The 23,122-nt window shown below is 42.4% G+C and overlaps 1 protein-coding gene across 15 annotated transcripts in view; it reads left to right on the forward strand.

The window, feature by feature from the left end:
* The window catches only part of lrch1 (leucine-rich repeats and calponin homology (CH) domain containing 1), a 351,529-nt gene that overhangs the window by 246,980 nt on the left and 81,427 nt on the right, over positions 1 to 23,122 (forward strand). For 9 of the 15 annotated variants that reach the window (XM_030428926.1, XM_030428929.1, XM_030428920.1 and 6 more), the window contains exons 11-13: positions 14,117 to 14,194; positions 15,441 to 15,471; positions 16,286 to 16,402. In XM_030428926.1, coding sequence (XP_030284786.1) covers positions 14,117 to 14,194; positions 15,441 to 15,471; positions 16,286 to 16,402 — 226 coding nt within the window. The remainder of the gene's footprint in view (positions 1 to 14,116; positions 14,195 to 15,440; positions 15,472 to 16,285; positions 16,403 to 23,122) is intronic. The other 6 variants (XM_030428924.1, XM_030428928.1, XM_030428921.1 and 3 more) reach the window with 5 other exon arrangements.

The following is a 23,122-nucleotide window of genomic DNA, read 5'->3' on the forward strand; positions in this document are numbered from 1 at the left end:
AACAAGGCTGTCCCCTGTCTCCTTTACTTTTTGCTTTGATAATCGAGCCTTTAGCTGAACCTATAAGAGTCAGTGACCAAAAATTTCATTACACGCAGACAATCTTCTTTGATGTAATGAAGGATCCATCTAAATCTATTCCAGCTTTAATTAATCTAGTTGATGAATGTTGTGCCTTTTCTTGATATAAGATAAATTATGATTAGTCCATGGCCTTACCTCTTGGTAAAATCAGCAGTGGGGATGTTTCAGAATACTTGCCTTTTAAGGTGACCTACAAAGGGTTAAATATCTTGGCATTTTTTTTTCCAGCTAAGCTCTCTGATTTAACTAAATATAATTTTTTACCTGTAGTTACTAAAATCAAATCGGACCTTCAAAGATGGATGAATTTACCAGTGTCTTTATTAGGCCGGATTGCAATTATCAAAATCAATGTTTTGCCACGCCTATTGTATCCAATTCAGATGCTACCTACCTGTATCCCATTAAAGTTGTTTAAATTAATAAATAGCGCATTTCGTAGATTTGTCTGGAAAAATAAGCGTCCCAGGATGAAATTACAAAAGCTCCAATCTCCTATAAGAAAGGGTGGGTTAGCCTTACCTAATCTTATTTATTATCACTGGGCCTCACAACTGAGATTTGTCGCAGACTGTGTAAAAGGCAGAGTTTTCCTTTACAGATCTGGAAAGTATAGGTCTAGATAATGTTTCAATGTCAGACCTTCCTTTTGTATGTTCGAGGAAGTTACAAATTAAAATGAAGAATAATCTTATAGCTACAAATATATGCAAGTCTTTGAACAGCATACGTAAACATTTTGGACTTAGTCAATACTCATTTTTAGCACCCATTGCAAATAACCCTGACTTTGAATATACTTGTGTAGATGGGGCGTTCAGAGATTGGAAGGCTGCTGGTATCACAAAAAATGATAATCTTTCTATGCATCTGGGTGATGCACTGAAGTCTTTTCAGCAACTACACAGGAAAAGTTCAATCTCTCTTGAACACACTTTTACTGTTACTTACAAATACTTAAACTCTATTCCATATTACAAAAGTGGCAGAAAGCATACTATTCTTGATAGTCTTATCACAAAAGCAGCAACTATTAATAAGAAAGTGGTGACCTATATATATATATGACCAGTTGCTTGTGAATGATAAGACTACAATGAATATAAAAGATAGCTGGGAAAAAGACTTGGGTATTCACCTAGATGACCAGACCTGGTGTAAAGTTGTGTGTAATGCCAAGAGAATTACTAGATCTGACAAATCACATGAAACACAATTTAAGATAGTCAAAAAACATGTGACGCCTGACATATGAAGAAAATATGACAACTCAAGCACCGCAGCATGCAGGAAATATCAAAAACAACTAGGCACGTACTGTCATTTAATATGGTCATGTCCATTGATTAAACAATTCTGGTCTACTGTTCAAACAGAGATAGAGAACCTCCTTGGCATCAAAATAGTAATGGATCCTAAACAGTGTATTTTTGGTATCAGCCCCTTTTCCTTTTCCTTGTCTGGTCAAAAGGTAAAATTGTTAAATATCATGTTGTATGCTGCACGCCTTGCGATACTGCAGGTTTGGCTTGATGTACATCCTCCTACAATATCTATATGGTATGATAAATTACTGTCACTTCTTCCATATGAACGATTATCTCATGTACTGCAAACAACCCTTGAGAATTTTGTTAAAGAGTGGTCGCCCCTTAGTATATTCTTTGGGAGTGACTGGCCAGCAATAATAAGTATTGGAGTAAATTAAGACTAAGCATAAACATTTACTGATATAATGCCTCAAATTAGTAAGACATCGTCTCTTCTTGATGCTGACACAATACCAGAGCCTTTTCTCTCAGATGCTCTTCCTTTTTATCATGGATTGGTTCTTCTCAGCTCTTACACTATTACCCTGAGACCAGTTTTCATCCCTGTTGTTGACTTGTCATGTCTCTGGGAAAACTGTTCAAACCTGTCCCATGATGCTGATTTGGGTGTGCTCATCTATTCAGCTAGTGGGTTTTACCCCTCTTGCACAGTTCATTGTAATCTCTTCTTTCTGGCTCAGCATCCATCTCCTACCCTTTTTCCTGATAATAATAAACATTAGTGTTCCTGCGGCGGCTGTAGCTCAGGGGGTAGGGCGTGCTGTCTAGTGATCCAAAGGTCGTTGGTTCGAATCCCAGCTCCCCTGGCTAAGCTGAGCTGCATGTTGAAGTGTGCTTGAGCTGAACCCCAAATTGCTCCTGATGTGCAGATGATACCTTGCATGTCAGCCTGAGCCACCACAGTATGAATGTGTGAATTGGTGAATTCTTCTGTTTTGTCTCTGGCCTCCACGTGCCTTAATCTCAGTCTTCACATCACAGCATAGGTGCCCCCTTTTGGCCATTTCGATTTTCCTCTTGTTTTTTTGTGCCATTTCTTCATGCAACACTGGGTTCACTTCTTGCATTGCACTAGTATTTTGTTGCATTATTAACTCAACTGGCGCTGACTCTCACGTGTCCTCTTCCTGCCCCCGTGCTGCCTTTTCTTGCACTGCTTCTTGCTAGTGCTCTTGGGTATTCCTGCTGATCAGCTGAATCTGGTGCTTGTATTAACACAGTTAGTTTCTTAGCGGTAAAACCTGGTTTACAGTCCCCTCCAAAACTATTGGAACAGCCTTTATTTTTGCTGTACACCAAAAACATTTCGGTTGGACACCAAAAGATGAATATGGACAGTGAGTATGTCAGCATTCATTTCCAGGACTTTACATTTAGATCTGTTATAAAACATTAAAGATATTAACTTTTGTTTGAACCAACACATTTTTCAAGTGAGCAGAAATATGACTAACAGGTGCTTTTTGGTGCTCCGGTGTGTCTTATTACATTGATTATTCAAACAATAAATAGCACTCAGTGCACTCTGCGCTCAGTTTCAGCTTCAGGTTTTGCCTTTGCAGACTGCATTAATAGATACACATGTGTAACTAACATGAAGACCAGAGAGCTTTCTATGGGAGAAAAGCAAGCAAATTTGAAGCTGAGAGAAGATGGAAAATCATTTGGAGTTATTGCACAAACATTGGCCATAGAAGAAAGAAACCACTGGTGTACTCATAAAAACAGATGTTGAACTGGTAGACCAAGGAAAAATCAGAAGTGTATGACAGAACATTGTGAGAGCTGTAAAGAAAAACCCTAAAAAGAACTGTCAGTGACATCACCAACAACCTCCAGTGAAGGTATAACGATCCAGCGTTCACAGACTTAGGGAACAAAAGTACAGAGGTTACACTAGATGAAGCGTCATTGTACGTCACTGATGCCAAGTTTCATGTCATGACCGAATGGATAAATTATTTTTGGGCAAAAATGACTCATTTCACTATACTTATTTCAGTCAATCAGAATCAGAATCAGGATACTTTATTAATCCTCGGGGGGGGGGATTGTTTTTGTTCCAGATGCTCCATGCAAAGTAGAATAGAAATACAGCAGGAGTGGAAACAAGAACTAAATGTAAAGATGTAAATAAAACCGTGAAATGGACAATGAAATAAAATAATATCATGATAAAGTAGACAATCTGGAAATATATACAATACAATATTCAGTTAAATAGTTAGCGTTATAAATGACATTCCGTTCCGTTTTCTTTTCTGCTTATCCGTGAGGGTCGCGGGATGTTGCCGCTTTTCCCCCCTAAGGGGTTGCGGGGCTTACTGGGGCCAAATCCAGTTTCATTCTATGGGCGTAGGCCAGGGTTCACCCTGAATGAGTCACCAGCTCATCGCAGGACCCTTACTGATGGCAGTGGCTGCCTTCACACAAGGTGCCAACTGCACATCAGGAGCAACTTTGGGGTTCAGTATCTTGCTCAAGGATACTTCGACATGTAGCTCAGTCCCGCCCTGGGGAGCCGGGATTCGAACCAGTGATCTTCTGATCACCAGTCAACCAGCTCTACCCACTGAGCTACAGCTGACATGAAAATGAGTAATAATTAGAGTTTCATTTGTTTTGATTTTTTATAAATATATAAATAGCCAAATGAGTCTGATCATCAGAGGGAGGAGTTGTACAGATTAATGGCCACAAGTAGGAATGACTTCCTGTGACACTCAATGGTGCATTAAGGAGCAATTAGTCTCTGGCTGAAGGTGCTCCTCTGTTTGACCAGAGCATTGTGGAGAGGGTAAGAGCCATAATGCAGTATCCTCCACAACTTCGACAGCATCCTCCTGTCTGACACTGCTGTTAAAGTGTCCAGCTCCACCCCACAAAGTCAATGGCCTTCCTGATCAGCTTGTTGAGTCTGCTGGCATCTGCAACTCTCAGTCTGCTGCCCCATTACACAACAGCAAACAGAACAGCACTGGCCACCACAGACTCATAAAATATCCTCAGCATAGTCCAGCAGATGTTATGTTCTTGTGGAGGACTTTAGTGTTCTTATTCCAGTCCAGTTTATTGTCGATGAACACCCCCAGATATTTTTAGTGTTCAACAATGTCCACGTTATGCCCCAGGATGGAACCCTCACCCTTGCTGATACATCCAACAACAGCAGACTCATCAGAACACCTCTGAAGATGGCAAGACTCTGTCTGATAGCTGAAGTCCGTGGTCTAAAGGGTGAATAGGAAAGGAAAAAGGACAGTCCCTTGTTGGGCCCCGGTGTTGCTGACCACTGCATATGACACACAGTGCCGCAAGCGTAAGTACTGTGGTCAGCCAGTGAGGTAATCCACAATCCAGGAAACAAGGGGGGGATCCACCAGCATCACTGTCAGCTTGTCACCCAGTAGAGCAGACCTGATGGTATTGAAAGCACTGGAGAAGTCAAAGAACGTGACCCTCACAGTGCTCCCCGGCTTGTCCAGGTGGGCGTAGACACGGTTCAGCAGGTAGATGATGCAATCCTCAACTCCAATCCGGCGCTGGTAGGCGAACTGGAGGGGATCCAGGTGCGGCCTGACCATAGGCCTGAGCTGCTCCAGAACGAGTCTCTCCAGGGTCTTCATGATATGTGACGTCAGTGCCACCGGTTGGTAGTCCGAGAAACTATTGGGCTGCTTCATCTTTAACACTGGAACAAGGCAGGATGTCTTCCATAACACAGGAACCCTCTGGAGGCTCAGGCTCATGTTGAAGACACAATGAAGCACTCCACAGAGCTGTTCGGCGCAGGCTCTGAGAACGTGTGGGCAGCCTTACCGGCGTGGAGTTTGCTCAGCTGTCTCCTAACATGAAGCGGTATAAACAGTGCAGGTCAAGGAGGGGGAGAGTTGAAGTCCATATTGAGAGGAGGGCAGGTTGCATGGGAGCCAGAGGAGGTGTGAGGAGTGGGGGATGGGTGTGAGGGGGTCACAAAGTTGGATGAGGTGCTATCAGGAGGAGGAGGGGGGGGTCAGAAGCGGTGGTGGTTGGTGACCATCAAGAGGAGAGCCGGAGGCTGGGCTGCAGTATCAAACCTGTTGAAGAACAGATTTAACTCATTGGCCCTAGCCACAGTACCATCAACTCCGAAAATCAGAAAACGCTGCCCCTGCATTCTCATGTGGACAGCAAATCTGCATACTTTGCGTATCGATGATGCCATTGCCCCACCTCTCAACCTCTAGCCTTCGACCTTTTAACCCAGCGACGTCTCATAACAACAACACCAACAATGGTGGACTACATGCTTGTGTTCGTGCCACAGAAGATATTGAGCCTATTAGCGTTAAATATTATGCTCTTCTGCCACTATGCTGAGCGAAAAAAGATTATGGACAACCATCTAGCCATTTTCGTCTTCCTTTGTTGTGTACGGTTCCTCCCTCTACTGTCTGTTTGTATACAGTGTGCAAGTTTTATGCGCATGCTCCGTCTCTTCTCAGGCTTTTGGTAAATTTCAAGTGCCACCTACAGGCCTGGAATATGAACTACAGCGTATTGAGTTGTTTACAATGGATCTGTTTGGATGCAAATATTCTTGAAACGATGCCAAGGAAGAGGGGGGGAAAAAATATTGTTTTGGTACGTGTGGACATGGCCTGAATGTCCCTCAGGTCCTCCCTATTGCCACCTCTGAAAGCCATCTTCTTCTGGTTGAGTATGGCTTTGATGTCTTTAGTTACCTAAGGCGTGCTGTTTGGGTAACAATGCACAGTCCTTGCTGGGACAATGCCGTCCACACAGAAATTGATGTAGTCCGTAATGCACTAAGTAAGCCCATCAATGTCCTCTCCATGTGGAGAGTACATTCCAGTCAGTCACCTCAAAAATGCCCTGCAGTGCCTCATAGCAGTCCTCTGACCATGTCCTCACTGTCTCCACCACTGTCTCCACCAGAGATGAGCCCAATGAGGGAGGTGTCATCTGCGAACTTCAGTAGTCTGACGGACTGGTGACTGAAGGTGCAGCTATTGGTGTACAGGGAGAAGAGTAGAGGAGAAAGAACGCAGCCTTGGTGGGAACTGGTGCTGATGGTCTGGGGGTCAGAGACATTTTTCCCCAGCTTCACATGCTGTTTCCTGTCAGACAGGAAGTCTGTGATCCACCTGCAGGTGGAGTCAGGCACAGTGAGCTGGGAGAGCTTGTCCTGTAGCAGAGCTGGGATGATGGTGTTAAACGCAGAGCTGAAGTCCACAAACAGGATCCTGGCATAGGTTCCTGGGGAGTCCAGATGCTGGAGGGTGAAGTGCAGGGCCATGTTAACCTGATCATCTACAGACCTGTTGGCTCCGTAGGCAAACTGCAGGGGGTCCAGCAGTGGTTCCGTTATGGCTTTAAGGTGGGAAAGCACAAGGCGCTCAAAATACTTCATGACCACAGAGATGAGGGCAACAGGTTTATTGTCATTTAGTCCTGTGGTGCTTGCTTTTTTGGGGACAGGGATGATGGTGGATGACTCGAAGCAGGCTGGCACATGACATGTCTCCAATGAGGTGTTGAAGATGCCTGTGAACACCAGAGACAGCTGGTAAGCACAGTGCTTCAGGTTGGATGAAGAGACAGAATCTGGTCTGGCTGCTTTGCGGGGGTTCTGCCTCTTAGAGAGCCTGTTGAAGTCCCTCTCTTGTAGGCAGAGAGTCGTTGCTGTGGTGGAGGAGGAGGGATTCACATAGGTGTGAAGTTGTGGAGTGGCCCCAGCTCCTGCTGAGCTGGGGGAGAAGGGACTGGTGATGTGGGGCTGTTGAGGGGTGTCACGGGGGACTGCTCCTTTGTCTGTTGAAGCGGCAGTAGAAAGCATTCAGCTCATTTGCCAGGCGCAAGTTGTTGATGGAGTGGGGGGTTTTGGGCTTGCAGTTGGTTATCTGTCTGAGTCCCTTCCAGACAGAACCAGAGTCGTTGGCTGAGAACTGTTGTTGAAGTTTCACAGAGTACTGTCGTTTAGCTTCTCTCACCGCCTTCCTAAACTTGTACTTAGACTCAAAAAATAATAAAATAATATATATTACATTTAAAGAAAGAGCTTTATTACCACAAATGCAAACACACAACTATGTACAAAGCGTAGGAGATCTGCCCTCACAACAAATGGGAAGCTCAAGAGAAGCCCAAAATCCTACAGCACCGTGAAGTGTCTGTTTGCCGCCTCGAAGCTGTAGGTAACTGGTGGCATTCTGTCTGAATTCGGTCCAATTTGCAGACGTCTGTGGTGCGTTACCCTGTACTTCAGTATCGCCTCTAATCTCGCCCGCAGCATGGCACAGAGGTTGGTGAGCTCGTGGCTGTGAAAGGACGGAGGTTGCACAATCCATCCAGACACCCGCCATCTTGTGCCGTCTTCCTCATCAGACATCAGGTCTATGGTGGCGCACTTTCAAAGGTCCACCTCATCCTCAGCTAGCAACCTCCGTGTCCCTCTGCGGCAACGAAGCACCCTCCGTCTGCGACACTCTCTGCGGTGACCCGGCAAGGCTCCTTCCGTCAGCGCAGGCTTCCTCTCGACAATGACCATGCCGCTAGCCTAGCTCCTGCTAGCTAGCTTAGCCGAACTTGCTTCGTGTCCAATAAAAAACAAACACTTTGACTGCAATGGAGAGTCCAACTCACACACTCACAGCTCATCTTTCGACAACAGCTCACAGTCCGTTAGTGATAAAACACGACACTGATGACACACACAGTCCACTGTTATCTGCTCCATGCCATTAACTCTCGGCTCCTTCTTCCTCACGCTCCGGTCTACCCGGAAGTGTAGAATCTCTTAAAGGTCATGAACTCTCACACGTAATAAGAATTACTTTTCAGCTTCTTTTAAAACATTCAGAACCCATGAAATTAAATTATTTTTTTTAGATTTAGTCACACATTTTAAACAGAAATTATTTATACAATTTAATATCTTATTCATCTCAAAATATTTCATGCAAATTTTAACTTCTTAACAACTGCCGTTTTGTTTTTAACTTGTTCCCAGGAGAGAAAAAAATAATAATGTTGTGTATCTTTTTTATATAACATTGGCCATTGCTAATAACATACACAGCAATTAATTTAGCATACTTTTATTAAATACATCAATTCAAACTAAAATTTAGTCTATAATTAGGCTACACTGAGCCTGATCTATTTATACCAGAGATTTTCTTAAAATGAAGTGAATACCTTTTAGAAAAATACAGAGCTCCATGTCAACATGATCACTTAGCTGAAGGAAGCTGCTGCAGCACCCCAGCAGTTGAGGACCAACACAACACCTGAGCATTACATCATCATAGGGTGAAGTTTGTTGTCAGAATATATCAGGTCCATTCATTCAATTCGATCTTGCAAGCGAAAAATGAAAACACAAGTCAGAATTCTGTTTATGCGTGCTTTCTGTACACACCAAACATTGTAAAAAGACATATGTTTTCTCATCTTCAGCTTGACAGAGAACATTTTATAAATAAGGAAACAAAAACAAAATAAGTCAAATGTATGTTGTTATTTATTTGTATTTATTGGTTCTATACCAATGCCGTAATCTAAGCAATTGGCCTATGCCATAGTGAATATTTTTGCCTGTAAACTGGTGTGTCTGCACTGCTGGCAGGGGTGAGCAGATTGCAAGGTGTACTTTCCTCTTTAAACACACTGACTCCTTCAGCTCACAGTTGTGTCTCTGAGCTAGAGAGCAGGCTATGTCAGCAGGGAGGACCTCATCTCCATACAAACCCGGCTTAAATGACTTTACGGCAAGCTGGCGTTTGCCACTGGGCTGCTCGTTGAGGGGCTGCACGCCCTTCACACATTCAGCCTATCCACTCTGAGTCTGCTGGTGAGTGTAGTGTGTTTACTGGGGAATGTTAGATACCAAGTTTACCTCTGTCTTGGAGGTACGGAACCAGCTCTCCATAATAAAGGGTTAGGTCCCTAAACCTACAAGGTGTTACTTTAAAGGCAGGAACACACTGGCCCAACCGTTGGACGTCTGAAGTGTTTGGGGAGAGTCAGAGGAGGTCAGGAACAAATATGTTTGGTGTGTTCAGCTGCGTCGGAAGCTTTCGGAGCCGCATGGACGTTGTCTGCTCCGATTCAACAGGTTGGCTGGTGGGTATGAGCCATCGGTTTCTCTGATTGGTTGTGTGCCAGCTGTATGACCATTCTGAATTGCGGTGTGCTAGCGAATCGGCGCGGTGTGTGTGGAAGGGGTGGAATACTGTGTGTACTTTGTTTTTCGATGCACTCCGTTCGTCATTTCCTGTTTTCATGTAGCGCCACCTGCTTATTGCATCTTGCGCAAGTGTAGAACGTACACCCTACTGTGGAGCCGGCAGCACGTAGAAGCAGTGTGTTCAATGCAACTTTTCTGCCGAACGGGTCAGGCAAGAGGCAACAGAGTGGTCGGATAAAGGCATTTGGCTGTCGGTTTCAGTGTGGGCATTGTGTGGGGGCCTTAAAGTGGGATTTGGATAAGGACTGCTTAAGGTGGTAGCGAGGAGACTCGCCTAGCTTTTCACTGCCTATGTCTGAACATCTACCCTGGCTTGGCACCTGACCTGAATAGCCCCTGAGTCATATATGGCCACCAGCCACACCTGTTATTGACAGCTCTCCTCTGAATGATCTGTGCACTTGTTAAGGTGCTAGGTTGGATTAAAGGGTCTTGTGGTAAAACTTTAAGGGAACTGTTTCAATTGTTTGGCTAGAGTAATCCTTTAAGATATTTTGCACACTTATCACCTACTTCTTACTTCAATCAAAGAGACATAAAATCAGTGGGCCTCATTCACCAATATCTTCTTAAGAATCTTCTTAGATTCTTTCTTAAGTTGTTCTTAAGAGGTTCCTTAAGAAAATCCTACGTCAGATTCACCAACTTTTTCGTAAGCCTCAGAATTGTTCGCAGCTGTGTTCTTACATTGATGAAAGCCGCAGGAGCAATATGTTTTGCGGGCCTTGGATGGAGAAATGCCACGTATAAATAGCGTGGGGGGGGGGGGGTTACTAATTGATGGCATGTTTCCAATTTACTTGATTTATCCTAAATCATTGGCACATTTAATTTATTTTAGAATTTAAATTATTTGTAAATTTCCCAAAATATGAAATAAATAAATAAATTAATAAATATGACAGAATTATCAATGTAATATTGCATTGTATTGAACCACACAAGAGAAGAAAACACAACCATGCCAACATTTCAGCACTGAAATGTGCGTAAGAGTACTCCTGAGTGTTCGTAGGATTTGTTCTTGCCTAAGAAAAAATCCTAGATAAGAAAAAATTCATGAATGCCACAATCTTCGTAAAATCTTTGTAAGTGGGACTTAAGAACAAATTTGTTCGTAAGAACAGTTCATGAATGAGGCCCAATGTCCACAAATTTCTACTGTATTATGTCGGTTTTATTGCATAAATTTAGCAAGGTAAAAGCATACAGTTCACCTATCTCAATTTCTATCAATCGGTATCAAGAATGCCTAAAAATCACAATTTATGTAATAACAAAGATTAATTTCAAAGAGATAAACCTTTGTTAAAAAAGTTACGTGTAGTAGAGATTGAGAGGTCAGGCCATTCTGCAAATGAGCCTTTCCCTTCCTGCTGAAAGTCCAAGTCCTTGCTGTAATTCACAGCCCCTCCCGAGGTCCCCAAATTACCTCAAAATCCAAACTTCATGTCAGCAGAGTGAACAAAGACCTTCATAATCCAAATTATAATCTATGCTCTGGACAGTGGCTTTGTTATGTCCTGAAAAGGACATTTCAGCTAGTCTCTCTGTTTGATGACTAAATGTCTTGTGATATCCGGTCGATGACTAACAGTCTTGATATATCCTTGCATTGCCCTTCTGATACTTCAACCTCAGCTCAGTACAAACTCTTGCAAACTGATACATTTTTTCATTTTGATTCTAACTGTTTCTTATTTTCAACTTCTTTTTAACTTTGATACTTTCATTTCAATCATTGCTAAACATTCCACATTCTTTCACTGTAATTACAACAGAATTATTACATGTTTTTTCGTTATAATCATGACAGAATCATTACATGTTCAACACAATATAATAGGTAGAGCTTCATTAGAATTCTAAATCACAATTAGGGCTATATATGGTGTCCTTTTATACTTGTATTTGTGCATGGCAGAAGTGTATGGAGCTCAATTTTTTCTGACAGGAAGCTACAGGTCACAATCCCTATCATTACACTTCTGGGAAGGCCACACTGTAGGTACGTTAGCTGATTCAACACAGAAGCAGAAATTCTCCTCCAATGCTTAGGGGTGGTACTGATAATAGGATTGTGAACTAATGTTTCTCCAGTGTAGAAGACAAATTAAACCTTCAGTTCCAAATCTGTGGCTGGTTCAGCTGAATTTTAATGACTGACCAATAGAGACAGAAGTTCACAATACAAATGCAAAGTTCTCTCTGACCAGAGTGACTTTTTGGGCATTATTATATACAGGTAAGAGGAAAAAATAGGTTTGGGCTCAGCAACAGGGGGGTGGGCGTCTGGGAGACCATGCTCCAAAGTCTGGGTTGATTTACACATGCTCAATACACGACTGTCTAAAAGCAAAAATCTAATTAATCGCTAGACTTCCTGGGTAAAACATCACACTTGAGTTGATTAAATTACTTTTGTAATGTGGAGAGGCTAAATGGAAGAGCAACTGAGACTTGTGTTGTGACTCTCACAGGGCTGGTCTGGACGTTAACAAAAGGTGTCCCTTAACCAAGGGGACCCAGCTCCAGACTGTCTTCACAATATACCAAAGTTTCACTCACAGTAAATCAGTTTTCTATCAATCAATATAGTATGCTTTGAGCTCAGTGTCATGTAGAAGGGACAACAGCAAACCAAACAAAGAAAATATAAAATCATTTTATTCTTCACCAGTAAACACACTACACTCAATGACTGTTGCAGTCCCTCCTGACCAGCCAGCTGCTGTTCTTCTTGGATTATACTTCTCCTGGGGCAGGCTGCCGCTCAACGAGCAGCCCAGTGGCAAATGTTGGTTTGCTGAATTGTAACTGTATTTACAAAGCATCTTGCATCTTACATTTATTTTCATATCCACGTTGTCATAAACATTCAAACCAGCAGTGTCACTCATTGCAGTTGCACTTTGCTGCTAGTGCTTGTAGTGAAGAATAATTATTCATAGGCAGCTGTGGCTCAGGAATAGAGCCAGCATCTTGTTAGCGGAAAGTTGCTGGTTCGATTTCCCTGGTCTGCATGTTGAAGTGTCTTTGCGCAAGATACTGAACCTCAAACTGCTCTTGATGTGCTGGTCGGCACCTTGCATGGCAGCCACCATCATCAGTGTACGAATGAATGTATGAATAACTGTAAATCACTTTGGAAAGCGTCTGCTAAATGCCCTTAAAGTCAATGTATAAAATGTAAATTCCATAAACACTGTTCCATTGTAAAAATTTCAGCCAAGTAAGATCATAAATCAATATTTCATCAGTCATCATTGTCTCATCATCACATTCCCCAGACTGTTTGGTAACTAACTAATCAAAGTATCATTGTTAATAGAAATCCAAGATTTCATCAATGACATCACTAAGTATGATAGTTTTCATTTGTGTGTGATATCGTTGCAGTGGATACAACTTTACTGTCAGGCACACACCGTGCACTGCGTGCAGTCTGTCCACACACACTCTGCCACCTCCAGTCAGCTGACTTGTACACCCTCACCACCTACACATTTGGATAGTATAAATGATCAGAGCCCAGTAATAAAGCCAGTCACTGTTATCACAAAATCGTCACTGAATGGCGTTTTCACACCTATAGTTGGTTTTCGAAAACAAGGCAGCAATTCAGCTGAATTTAGCACCGAGCAGAGAGGATGTCAAGCACTGAAACAACAACAATATGACATCGGGTTACTTTTCAAAATAAAACACTCCGTGTTGACACCAGCACACAAATCTAAAAAAAGAGACAAACACAAGCTCTTCTGCTAATCCTTTGGTCGGGAACACTTTGTGTTGTTGTTTTTATAACACAGACCTATAACTGCGGTCGCGAGTGATAATGTGATTATCGCGAGAACTCCTCGGCCTCGCTACGCCAGCTGTCTACCGTACTGCGCCGTGTCCGACTCAAAACGCAACTGGTGGGTGTTACCGGACAGCGGAGCAAAACACCTGATCGAGCCGTAACGCAGCGGACACGTATCCAGTGGAAATTCGGGGTTAAGCACTTATGCTTCCTGCAGTTGGGTCGGATTGAGGTTGGATCACGTTCTCACCACAAACGAACCGTACCAGAGTTTGTTTGGAACCAGACTGAGACCACCTGTTCGACAAGGTCTCGGTCCGGTTGTTTTGGTCCGCACCCGAGAGCGATTGATGTGTTCACACCTTCCCAAATGAAGGGTTCGATTCAACCGAACTAAACAAGGCAGGTGTAAAAGTCCAAATGATGGAGGCCATGTTCACCATGTCTAAACTTAAATTAAGTTGGGTTGACAATCCTTTTTATGCCTTTAAAATCTCCCATGTCAAATGACTCTCAAGTTAAACATTGAGTTTTGGTATTGTACTGGCACCAAGCACACAAGAGCTATAGTCAGTCATTGGGGAGAAGTCTTACATTTCTAGATCAAATCAATCTGTTAATTAATATAGTTCTTCTGTGCACCAGAGTGAAAACACAGCAGGACAATCTGTCTGGAGTTGGGCTCTACCCGCTGGAGATGGTCACAGTAGAAGAGTCACTCAAGTAAGATTTTGTGTCTACGTCTGTGCTTTACCACCACAGTTTTATACAACCCTATTCCCAAAAAGTTGGGACGCTGTGTAAAACATAGATAAAACATAATGTGATTATTTGCTAATCCTTTATGATATACCCAATCGAAAACAGTACAAAGTCATTATAAATTTAATTTCTGACTGCCTCAACTTCATTGATTTTTGCATAAAAATGCTCATTCTGAGGCAGCATCACCTTTCAAACAAGTTGGTAAAGGGGCAACAAAAGCCTAGGAAAGTTGTGAAATAGTCCAGAAACACCTTGTGAAAATGTTCATTAGTAACATGATATGATAGTATCATGATTGTATAAAGGATAAAACCATGTGGGCTGAGGAACACTTTGTTGGTTGGTACACAAGGTTTATTTATTTATTATTATATATAATAATATAATTATTCCACTACAATTTTGGATCTCCAAAAAATGTGTGTGCAGTTTTTGGGAGAAATCGACCTGAAAATGAAATGTAAGCAGTCATTTTGGCATCATACCAGCTTTTTTACTAGAGTTTAGCATCTCAATCTGGAGAATATGTCACAGAAATGAACTCTACAGCCACATCAGGTGAAAAGCACAACTTATCCTGTGCCCTCTTCTTTTTTCTTTCTCCCCTTTCTTCATCAGACAAAGGAAAATCACGTATTTATTGATAGTTATCATAAGCAAACTCCATTTAAAGGGAGTAGAAGCCTGCAGTAGCAGCACTGCCTATGTGGACACGTGTGTAAGCTGCAGTAGTTCAGTTACACAGCTGCACACATGTATTTGTACACACTGCACAGTCCACTTTTCAGTGACACGTCAATAAAAAGGATTTCAGATTACCCAAGACACATGTTATAGACAGGTCTAATCTATCTCAGTAAAACTGACAGAACTACAGGTTAAGATAACTACGAACACTGAAAAACTTGAATGTAATATTTTGGGGGGAATTTGTGGCCATACTTTGTCAAACTTTCCAAGAAAAATTAGGATCTCAATTCCCAGTATTTAACCCCAGCATCACCTATCACCTATGACCATTTGATTTTTTTTATGCACAACGTAACACATTCCCTTTTAAAGTTCCAGTGATGGTTGAATGTTTTTTACTTGTGTGTTTTAGCTAAAGCCTACATGTAGGTTAATGCTCAATGTGTATTACTGCTGTGTCTGCAAAGTTGAGCTTATCCTTGCTGTTTCCTCCCTTATGTTTCTCCCTCTCCAGTGGGCAGGACAACAGCGTCACAACACCAAAGGTACAGTTTGCTAAACTTCAGAAGTTCTCTCACCTTTGAATCAAGTGACACCACAGAAGCATTCATAACAGGAAATGACATCTGACCGTAATGTGACAATGAATAGCTGTCACATTACACTGATTTTGTATCGACAATTTTACAATTTGAAATGACATTTTATATGTGTTTTATGTAAAACTTCAGTCACTATAGTGAAGCTGTTATTTGGAGAGACGACTGACAAGTTGTAGATAACCAAACATAAGGAAAAGTCACTGAGCTCTGGTCATTTTCGTGAGACTCTGTACTACTACTCTGTTCAAAATCTTCATTTAGTCTATTTCTGATGACATGACAGATGTCACAAATATAATGTTTTGGGGAGTTTCTTGTGTTTCTGTAAGTATAGATGGTAGCTTATACCTACAATGACACATACATGCCTGGAAGACTAGCGGCAGCAATAATAATTCAATGCAAAACAGGCTTCCTTCAATCAATCATTTGCGTACTATGTCGTGAAACTGTCAAGCAAATGACAAATGCCCATCACAGTTTAACAAAGCCCAAATTGATACACTGTTACAATTTCTGATCATCAAAGCTAAATGTCTTTAATGTTTAAGATGTGTGTATATATTGCTGTTACTGTGTATTTTTGACACTACTACTATTTTTGATTCCAAAGTGAACCCTTTAAAAAAGGCACACAGAGGCATTAAATCTCTTAAATAAACTTCATACGTTTTTCCTTAATAAGTATTTTTCCATGATAGAGATATAGCAAATATTTAAGGTCATTTAAAGCCTTAACATTTGATGCATTCTGTAGCAGCACATGGAGGAGGGTGGCTATGAGTTCCAGAAGAAGAGACAGAGGATTCTAGAGAAGGCCAAGTTTGGGGCCCAGCTTGCATGCCGGGAGTATGAATGGCATATGTCAATCAAGGTAACCCAGCACCAAACTAGTTGATGTAGTGTAGTGCTGTGACTTATTTGGCAAAAGGAAACCCACTGAGCCTTTATATGTGTCATACTTTAGATACGTTATGTTACATGTGAACAGACAGACAACAGACATCTGTCTACCATACTGTCAACTTGGTTAGTTTAATCTAACTTTAAATATGGACAACTGACTGCATAATATATTTATCAGAATCAGAAATACTTTATTGATCCCAGACGAAAAATTGCAGCGTTACAGCTGCTCCCATTCAATGTCAAGAATATGCAGAAAAATAGTAATAATAATAATATAGTTCACTGGATTTGGCCCCAGTAACCCCGCAACCCCTTGAAAAAGGGGGATACAAGTGGTAACATCCCCGTGACCCTCACAGAAAAGCAGAAGAAAACGAAACAAACTATATATATGGTTAGAGTTCTCAACGGGTCGGCCCAGCCCGACAAACCCGGCCGGCAATGCGCAAATGAGCCGGGTCGGGTCGGGCCTCGGGTTTTCTTTTTTATAAAACATATTTCATAAAACACATTTTTTGCAGGTTGTAAATTATATATTGTTTGTTGTGAATCATTGCTGTTCACGTGTTGAAGAGTAAGTCTGGCTGCCTGCTTCATGGGGAGGGGCAGACGTAGACCTGACGCCGCTGTGTAAAGTTACAATAACAAGTGTATGAGAAAAACAATGCAGGCGCGCGGGGGATCGGGTTCGGGCCGGGTTCGGGCAGACAATTCATGCTGGTGTGTCGGGCTGCGTCGGGTTCGGGCTTAAAAACACGCGGGCCGGGTCGGATCGGGTTGTAATTTTCAGGCCCGTTGAGAACTCTATATATGGTGCATATTTATAAAAGTAGCCTACTGCAACTGTACTTTTTTCATTTTACCATTAAATGTTATTGTATACATTATCATTTTGTATAATGTTCTGTGTACATCACTTCACTGCTAACAGAAAAGAAAGCAGCTCACTGCTGCTGCAGCTTCTTATCTTGATCTGCAGTCTTTGTTAATCTTTTATCATGATTGTGATTATTAGTACTTAGATTATCAAAAATCACTGTATTTATTAAAACGACATTGGTGCTTTTTATTCATACAGATGTCACATTTACATGCAGGCATGGACTGGCCATCTGGCATACCGGGCAATGCCCGGTGGGCCGACGCACATTTATGGGCCGGGCTTTCATAATTTAATTCAAAAGTTTTATTATAAATCATTTTTATCGACCACGATGGCCCATTGGTTGATTTTCTTGAAGGACATTGGGCTAATCCAATCTCACTCAGCCCTCCTTTTTTTTTTTCTAAGTGCACAATTTAGAGGGGGCGGCCCATTGGTCCGTCTTCAATATAGACAGTGAACTGAGCCAATCAGGATATAGTACGAAGGCGGCCCCACCCCTCCCTGCGCTGTCTCCTGTAACTTCTGCTAGTTTCCAAGTGTTGAGCGCGAGGACTGACAACATGGAGCAACCAAAGAGAAAGAGACTGGGTGCGGAGAAGTTGTGTGCTAAGAGAAGAATCTCACTGTAGATGCTGCAAAATGTACTAAAATCACAGACATGTTCGCTGGAGGGGCTGCTGTAGCCTCCACGTCCTCTGAGACAGCAATGATCCAGTAACAGCAGGTTGAAGGTGAAGACAGCAGCAGCGAGCAGGAGAGGAGCAGCCAGAGATGATGCTGACTGACAGGGACAGTGTATTACAGCCGGTAAGCAGGTAGTAACGTTAATACAGGGACTGTGAGGTGATGGAGAGAACGTTAGCTCTATTACATGAGGAGATCTCAACGGGTCGGACCCGCGGGCTCTGGTTGAGTTAACGGGGTGGGGGGGGCAGATAATTCATGCGGGTGTGTAGCGCTGTTTCGGGTTCGGACTGGATGAAATTTTCAGGCCCGTTGAGAACTCTAATTACATGATAATGATGAGCAATGGCGATTGATTAGTATCGATATTAACTGGTGTTGCATACTTCTCAAAATCTGGCAGCCACGGCACCTTATTCTGATAAAACAGCAAACGGTCAATGCTGAGAAGTGTCGGATGAGCATTAAGTGTCTATTTTAGGCTTTAGCCTTTTTTTTTAGGCTTTTAGGCATTTTAGATATTTAGAAAAAAAACAGATTTTAAAACTAGGGATGTCCCGATCCGATCTGTAGGATCGGGATCGGAGCCGATCTGGGCATTTTTTCCCCTGATCGGAATCGGCAATTTTGAACGTGGACCCAAGCCTGATTTTTTTTTTTTAACGTCAGAGCACAATTTGTGGCAGAACGCAGACGCACGCATGGCGTTGCTCTGGCAAACCTGTGAATAAAGTGTCTGCAGTGTGGAAATAACGTCAATTAGAAAGCGAAAGCAGTCCAACGGCAACATGTAACATCTGCTATATGGCCGTTTCGCGGAGCTGCATTTTACTACCCATTTGATACAGCATATACAAAACAAAAACTCAAAGAATACAACGTGTTCACCCGAGAGTACAGGCAAGGAAACCAAAGCAGCAAACAGTCGCGGATACTTTCAGTTAAGAGAAATATCCTCAGCGACATGTCCACAAATATTACAGAGAGGGTCATCAAATTAATCACTCTGGAAAACCAGGTCATCTCCGTGGTAGAGGATCAGGGTTTTCTTCGTCACCTGGAGTTTTTGAATCCACGGTATGCCCTACCATCTCTGCATTACATTTATTCCACTTTCGAGTTAGAACATGCCAGTATATGCGCACTAGTTTCGTGGGTCTCATACAGCAGAGCATGTAAAGCAGGCAAACAAGCAACGTGTCCACGTCATTTTATGTGACAACGTAAAGTACATGAAATAAGCAAAGGATAATGTGGAGGTACCAAGCGTGAGCTGCGTCTCACACACACTTCAGCTGGCTGTACACGAGGGTCTGCTGTCACAGTGCAGCATCACACACTCACCTGCTAACACAAGGAAGGTGGAGGCAAATGTTGCAATAGCATATGCAGAATAAGAAAGAGCCATATGAAAGTATAGACTTTGTTTCAACAAAATAATAAAAACCTATTAAGGAACAGCTTAGATGCAGGTACTTTTTTTCTTAATGCAGCTGTATTATCTAGGAAAATATTAGTTAAGGCTAAGTATCAGATCGGGACTCGGTATCGGCAGATACTAAATATTAAAGGACTCAGATCGGGATCGGGGTAAAAAAAACCTGATTGGGACATCCCTATTTAAAACTGCTAAATGATTAGTTAAAACTTTGCAATTTAAGCATTACTAAAGTAAGTGTAAAAAAAAGTATAAAAGTATTATTAGCAAAAGGTTTGCCCACATAGAATAAGAGTAAATCTGTCAAATGCTTTTAAGACAAGTTGCTTTGCATGAGTTCATAAAGCAGCCCTGTTTTTAGCCTGATATAACAATTTTATAGCTTTTTAAAGGGAGCACCTTTTAATCTGAAGAATTAGAATTGAGCTGCTATATCAGGGAAATTCAGAAAATACATATTAGAGATGATTTCAATAAAAAGGATAAAATAAGTGGTAGAGTTAACAATAGACGCTAAACTTCTGAGATCTAGGATGCCGATGATACATTATGCTTGAAATAGAATATACCTTTACTCAGCTATGTGTTGAGTAAATGTACTTATTTGTTTTCCACAATGGTTATTTGATAGACTTCTAAAGTAATAATAAACTGTAGATTTCTAATAAGCCTAAAGGCAAAAAGTTATGAGGGATTTTCCGGTTGTGCTCCACTAATTATGAGGGGCCGGTCTAAGCCAAAAATGCCAGGGCCGATTTTTTGTCCAAATCCAGCCCTGTCTACATGTCAGGATGTGGTTATTATAGACAGATTAAATATGTATCTGTAATTTATCATCACAGTAACAGCGTTACATACATTGGCAGCTGTAAACACTCATAAAAACATTATTATAATCCATGGTTTGGTGCTGACCTGTATCCTGAACACATACGGAGTAGTTCATGTTTATAATCATCAGAGAACGTTTCAGACGTTGTTTTTGGTTCCACTCTGTTTCCTGAATATATCCGTACGTGTGTGAATGTTTAAATGAGGCATTAACTTATAGCACTTTGTAGAAGGAGCTTTATAAAGTTCACTCAACTGACATGTATTAGTTAACGGGGCTGAGCTGCCGACGACGTATCGCAGCAATGGGCCAACCCGCTCAGTGAGGCGTCTATGTGTCGGTGTCAACTATGAACCTAGCTAGTTCCCGCCCCCTCAGCACGAGTTGAACAATAAATCTAACACAACAAGAGAGGCGGGACAGAACAGCCAATCATCAGCCGGTCAGACCCAAAGCCGGTGTGATGTTTGAAGCAGCAACAGGAGAGAAAGGATAGAGGAGGCAGCTGCAGCAAGCACATACGCAGAGCGGCCAGAGAAACTGCACGACTGTAGTGAGGCGTTTGTGCAAAACTGTGGCAAAACTGCAGAAAAAGTGTGGGTGTTGAACCCTCTAACCGGGAAAAGTGTGGGTGTTAAAACTCCCACATCCCCTATGGGTGCGACGCCCTGCTTCTTTGTTATCCTCATGTTTTTGTGTCCTGTGTTGCATATTTTATTTTGTCACATGTTTCGATTCAGTTTTCCTCACCTCCTGCCCTCCTGTTTCCCATCTGTGATTTTCTTGCCTCACTCAAATGTGTGTCTCATTAGCCCTTTTAGATAGAAAAGGCAGCGCATTTGCTCCAAGGTAAGGACGGCAATGTGCCGGCCTGTCTTTCTAAAACCGAGGCGTAATATTCCTCCTTTTCAAAAAGCCGCCTCTGAGGTAGGCGTAAACATGTGACGTGACGTGTAGCTTGAAGTTGGGCTGTGAACAGTGACATAGAATTTGTCTTCAAAATAACAGCTTTACATTGCACCCCATTGGAGTTTAGTTGTGAAGCATCATTCAACTAACGTCACATTAGCCGTGTAGCAAAGCAAACTACCAGTAACCCGACCTGAGATCACAGTAACACCACAACAGTGAACAAACACATACATTGAACACATATGCATTACATCAGCCAGAGTTCAAAGTCCTGTGCTTAGCTGTGCTATGCTATGCTATCTAAGCCCAGTTCAACATCACCAGTCTTTGAAGAAAAGGTGCTGGTGGTTGCAGGAGAAGGTCGGAACGTCAGCAGAGGAGGAAACAGTTTGCTCCTTTCCTTTGCAAGGATAGCAGCTCGGTGCTAACTTGCTTGGTGTTCCTCAGATTGTGGAGTTAGCTGGCAAACTTTGCATTGCAGCTGCTGGTGCTAACTGATCTGGAAAACTGGCAGGACCACGTGGCGCTGCAGTGAGGAGAGGTTCTTTGGGCCTGCTGCAAATGCAGCTTGCTTCAATGCTGAATTTGCACCTCGGTGCGAAGACTGGGGAATTCTGGAAACTTCTCCCTACTAGCCCCTTTCACACAGAGACGCCACTGTCATGGGTCTGTGTCTTGTTTTGTCTTATATTTTGATTCCATACCCCCTTGTGTCCTTTCAGTGTCTCCTGTGTTCTTCCCTAAATATTTTCCCCTTCCTTACTGTTGCATGTTTGTCTCCCTCTGTCTGCCAGTATTATTTCTCCTCTGTCCTTCCCCCTCGTTATCTCACCTGTTTGTTGTGCGTGTTTGTGTGATGTTCCTCTGGAAGTTTCTTGTGTCTCCTCCTGTGTCTTCTATTTCCTGGTGGTATGTTTGGATTTTGATTTGAACTTTGCTTTTGGTTGTACTTTTTTGTGTAGCCTTTTTTGCTACTTTGCCTTTTGTCCCTTTCTTGTCCAGTTTTTGTATCTGGCTCCCTTGGTTTTTTTGTACTTGTTTTGTTTTGTATGAACATTTTCAGTAAAATAAAGCTCGCCTTTTGTTATCCCCTATCCTGCCACCTGTTCTAATCTGTTTGGGTCCTTAATCATAACCTCAACCTCAACAGCCGCATTAACACTGAAGTGGTGGTTGGCCAATTCTCTGCCGTTGGTTGTTCATACAGAGCCCAGCATTTTTGCCTTAAAGACAAACCGCTGTATAATTCACACAGAAAGCCGGCGCTGCGGCTCCTAAATAGGTGTGACAGTATATGTCATGATGATGACGTCTGTGTTTTCAAGGTGTTTCCCCGGTGTCCCCCTGTCAATCTAAACCCAGGGATAGTTTATAATCTTATGGATGCTGAGATCAAGACCCACCGAACACCGTAGAAAGTAACAAAGTTACGTTTTACGCTCCAAATTACATAATTACGTAATTGCCATCAGAAAACTGGACGCTGTCTGACTCTGTCACTCGCAGGGACAGAGCCTGTTTTCTGGGGGAAAGTTCACTGAAGTCTCGGTCGGGAGGTCTGACCACCGCAGTGATTGTTTTTTTTTTTTTACAACAAACACTTGGTGAGTTAAAGTGTTTTGCAGGTGACAGCTGCTGTTTTTTCAGGCAGAAATGCAACGAAGAGTCGGTCGGATGGGCCGGAGGGCAGATGCTTTTCCATGTATATCTGTGGTATTTTTTTCCTCATAAGTTGCCAAAGAAAGTTACAGTTACTAAGTTGGTCAGGTAACATTGTGGGACATTTCTCTTTATTTAGTTGAGTGACATGCCCTCGATACAAGCAGCTGGCTTCTCCATTCAAACTGGTTCGGTTTGCCAAAAATATGGCCCTGAAACTACCTCCAGAGGTGGATCAGTGCCGGAGCGAAATTTTACCCCTCGTTGCCTCTGA

This window comes from Sparus aurata, chromosome 9 (assembly GCF_900880675.1).
Source record: "Sparus aurata chromosome 9, fSpaAur1.1, whole genome shotgun sequence".
Taxonomy (NCBI): Eukaryota; Metazoa; Chordata; class Actinopteri; order Spariformes; family Sparidae; genus Sparus; species Sparus aurata.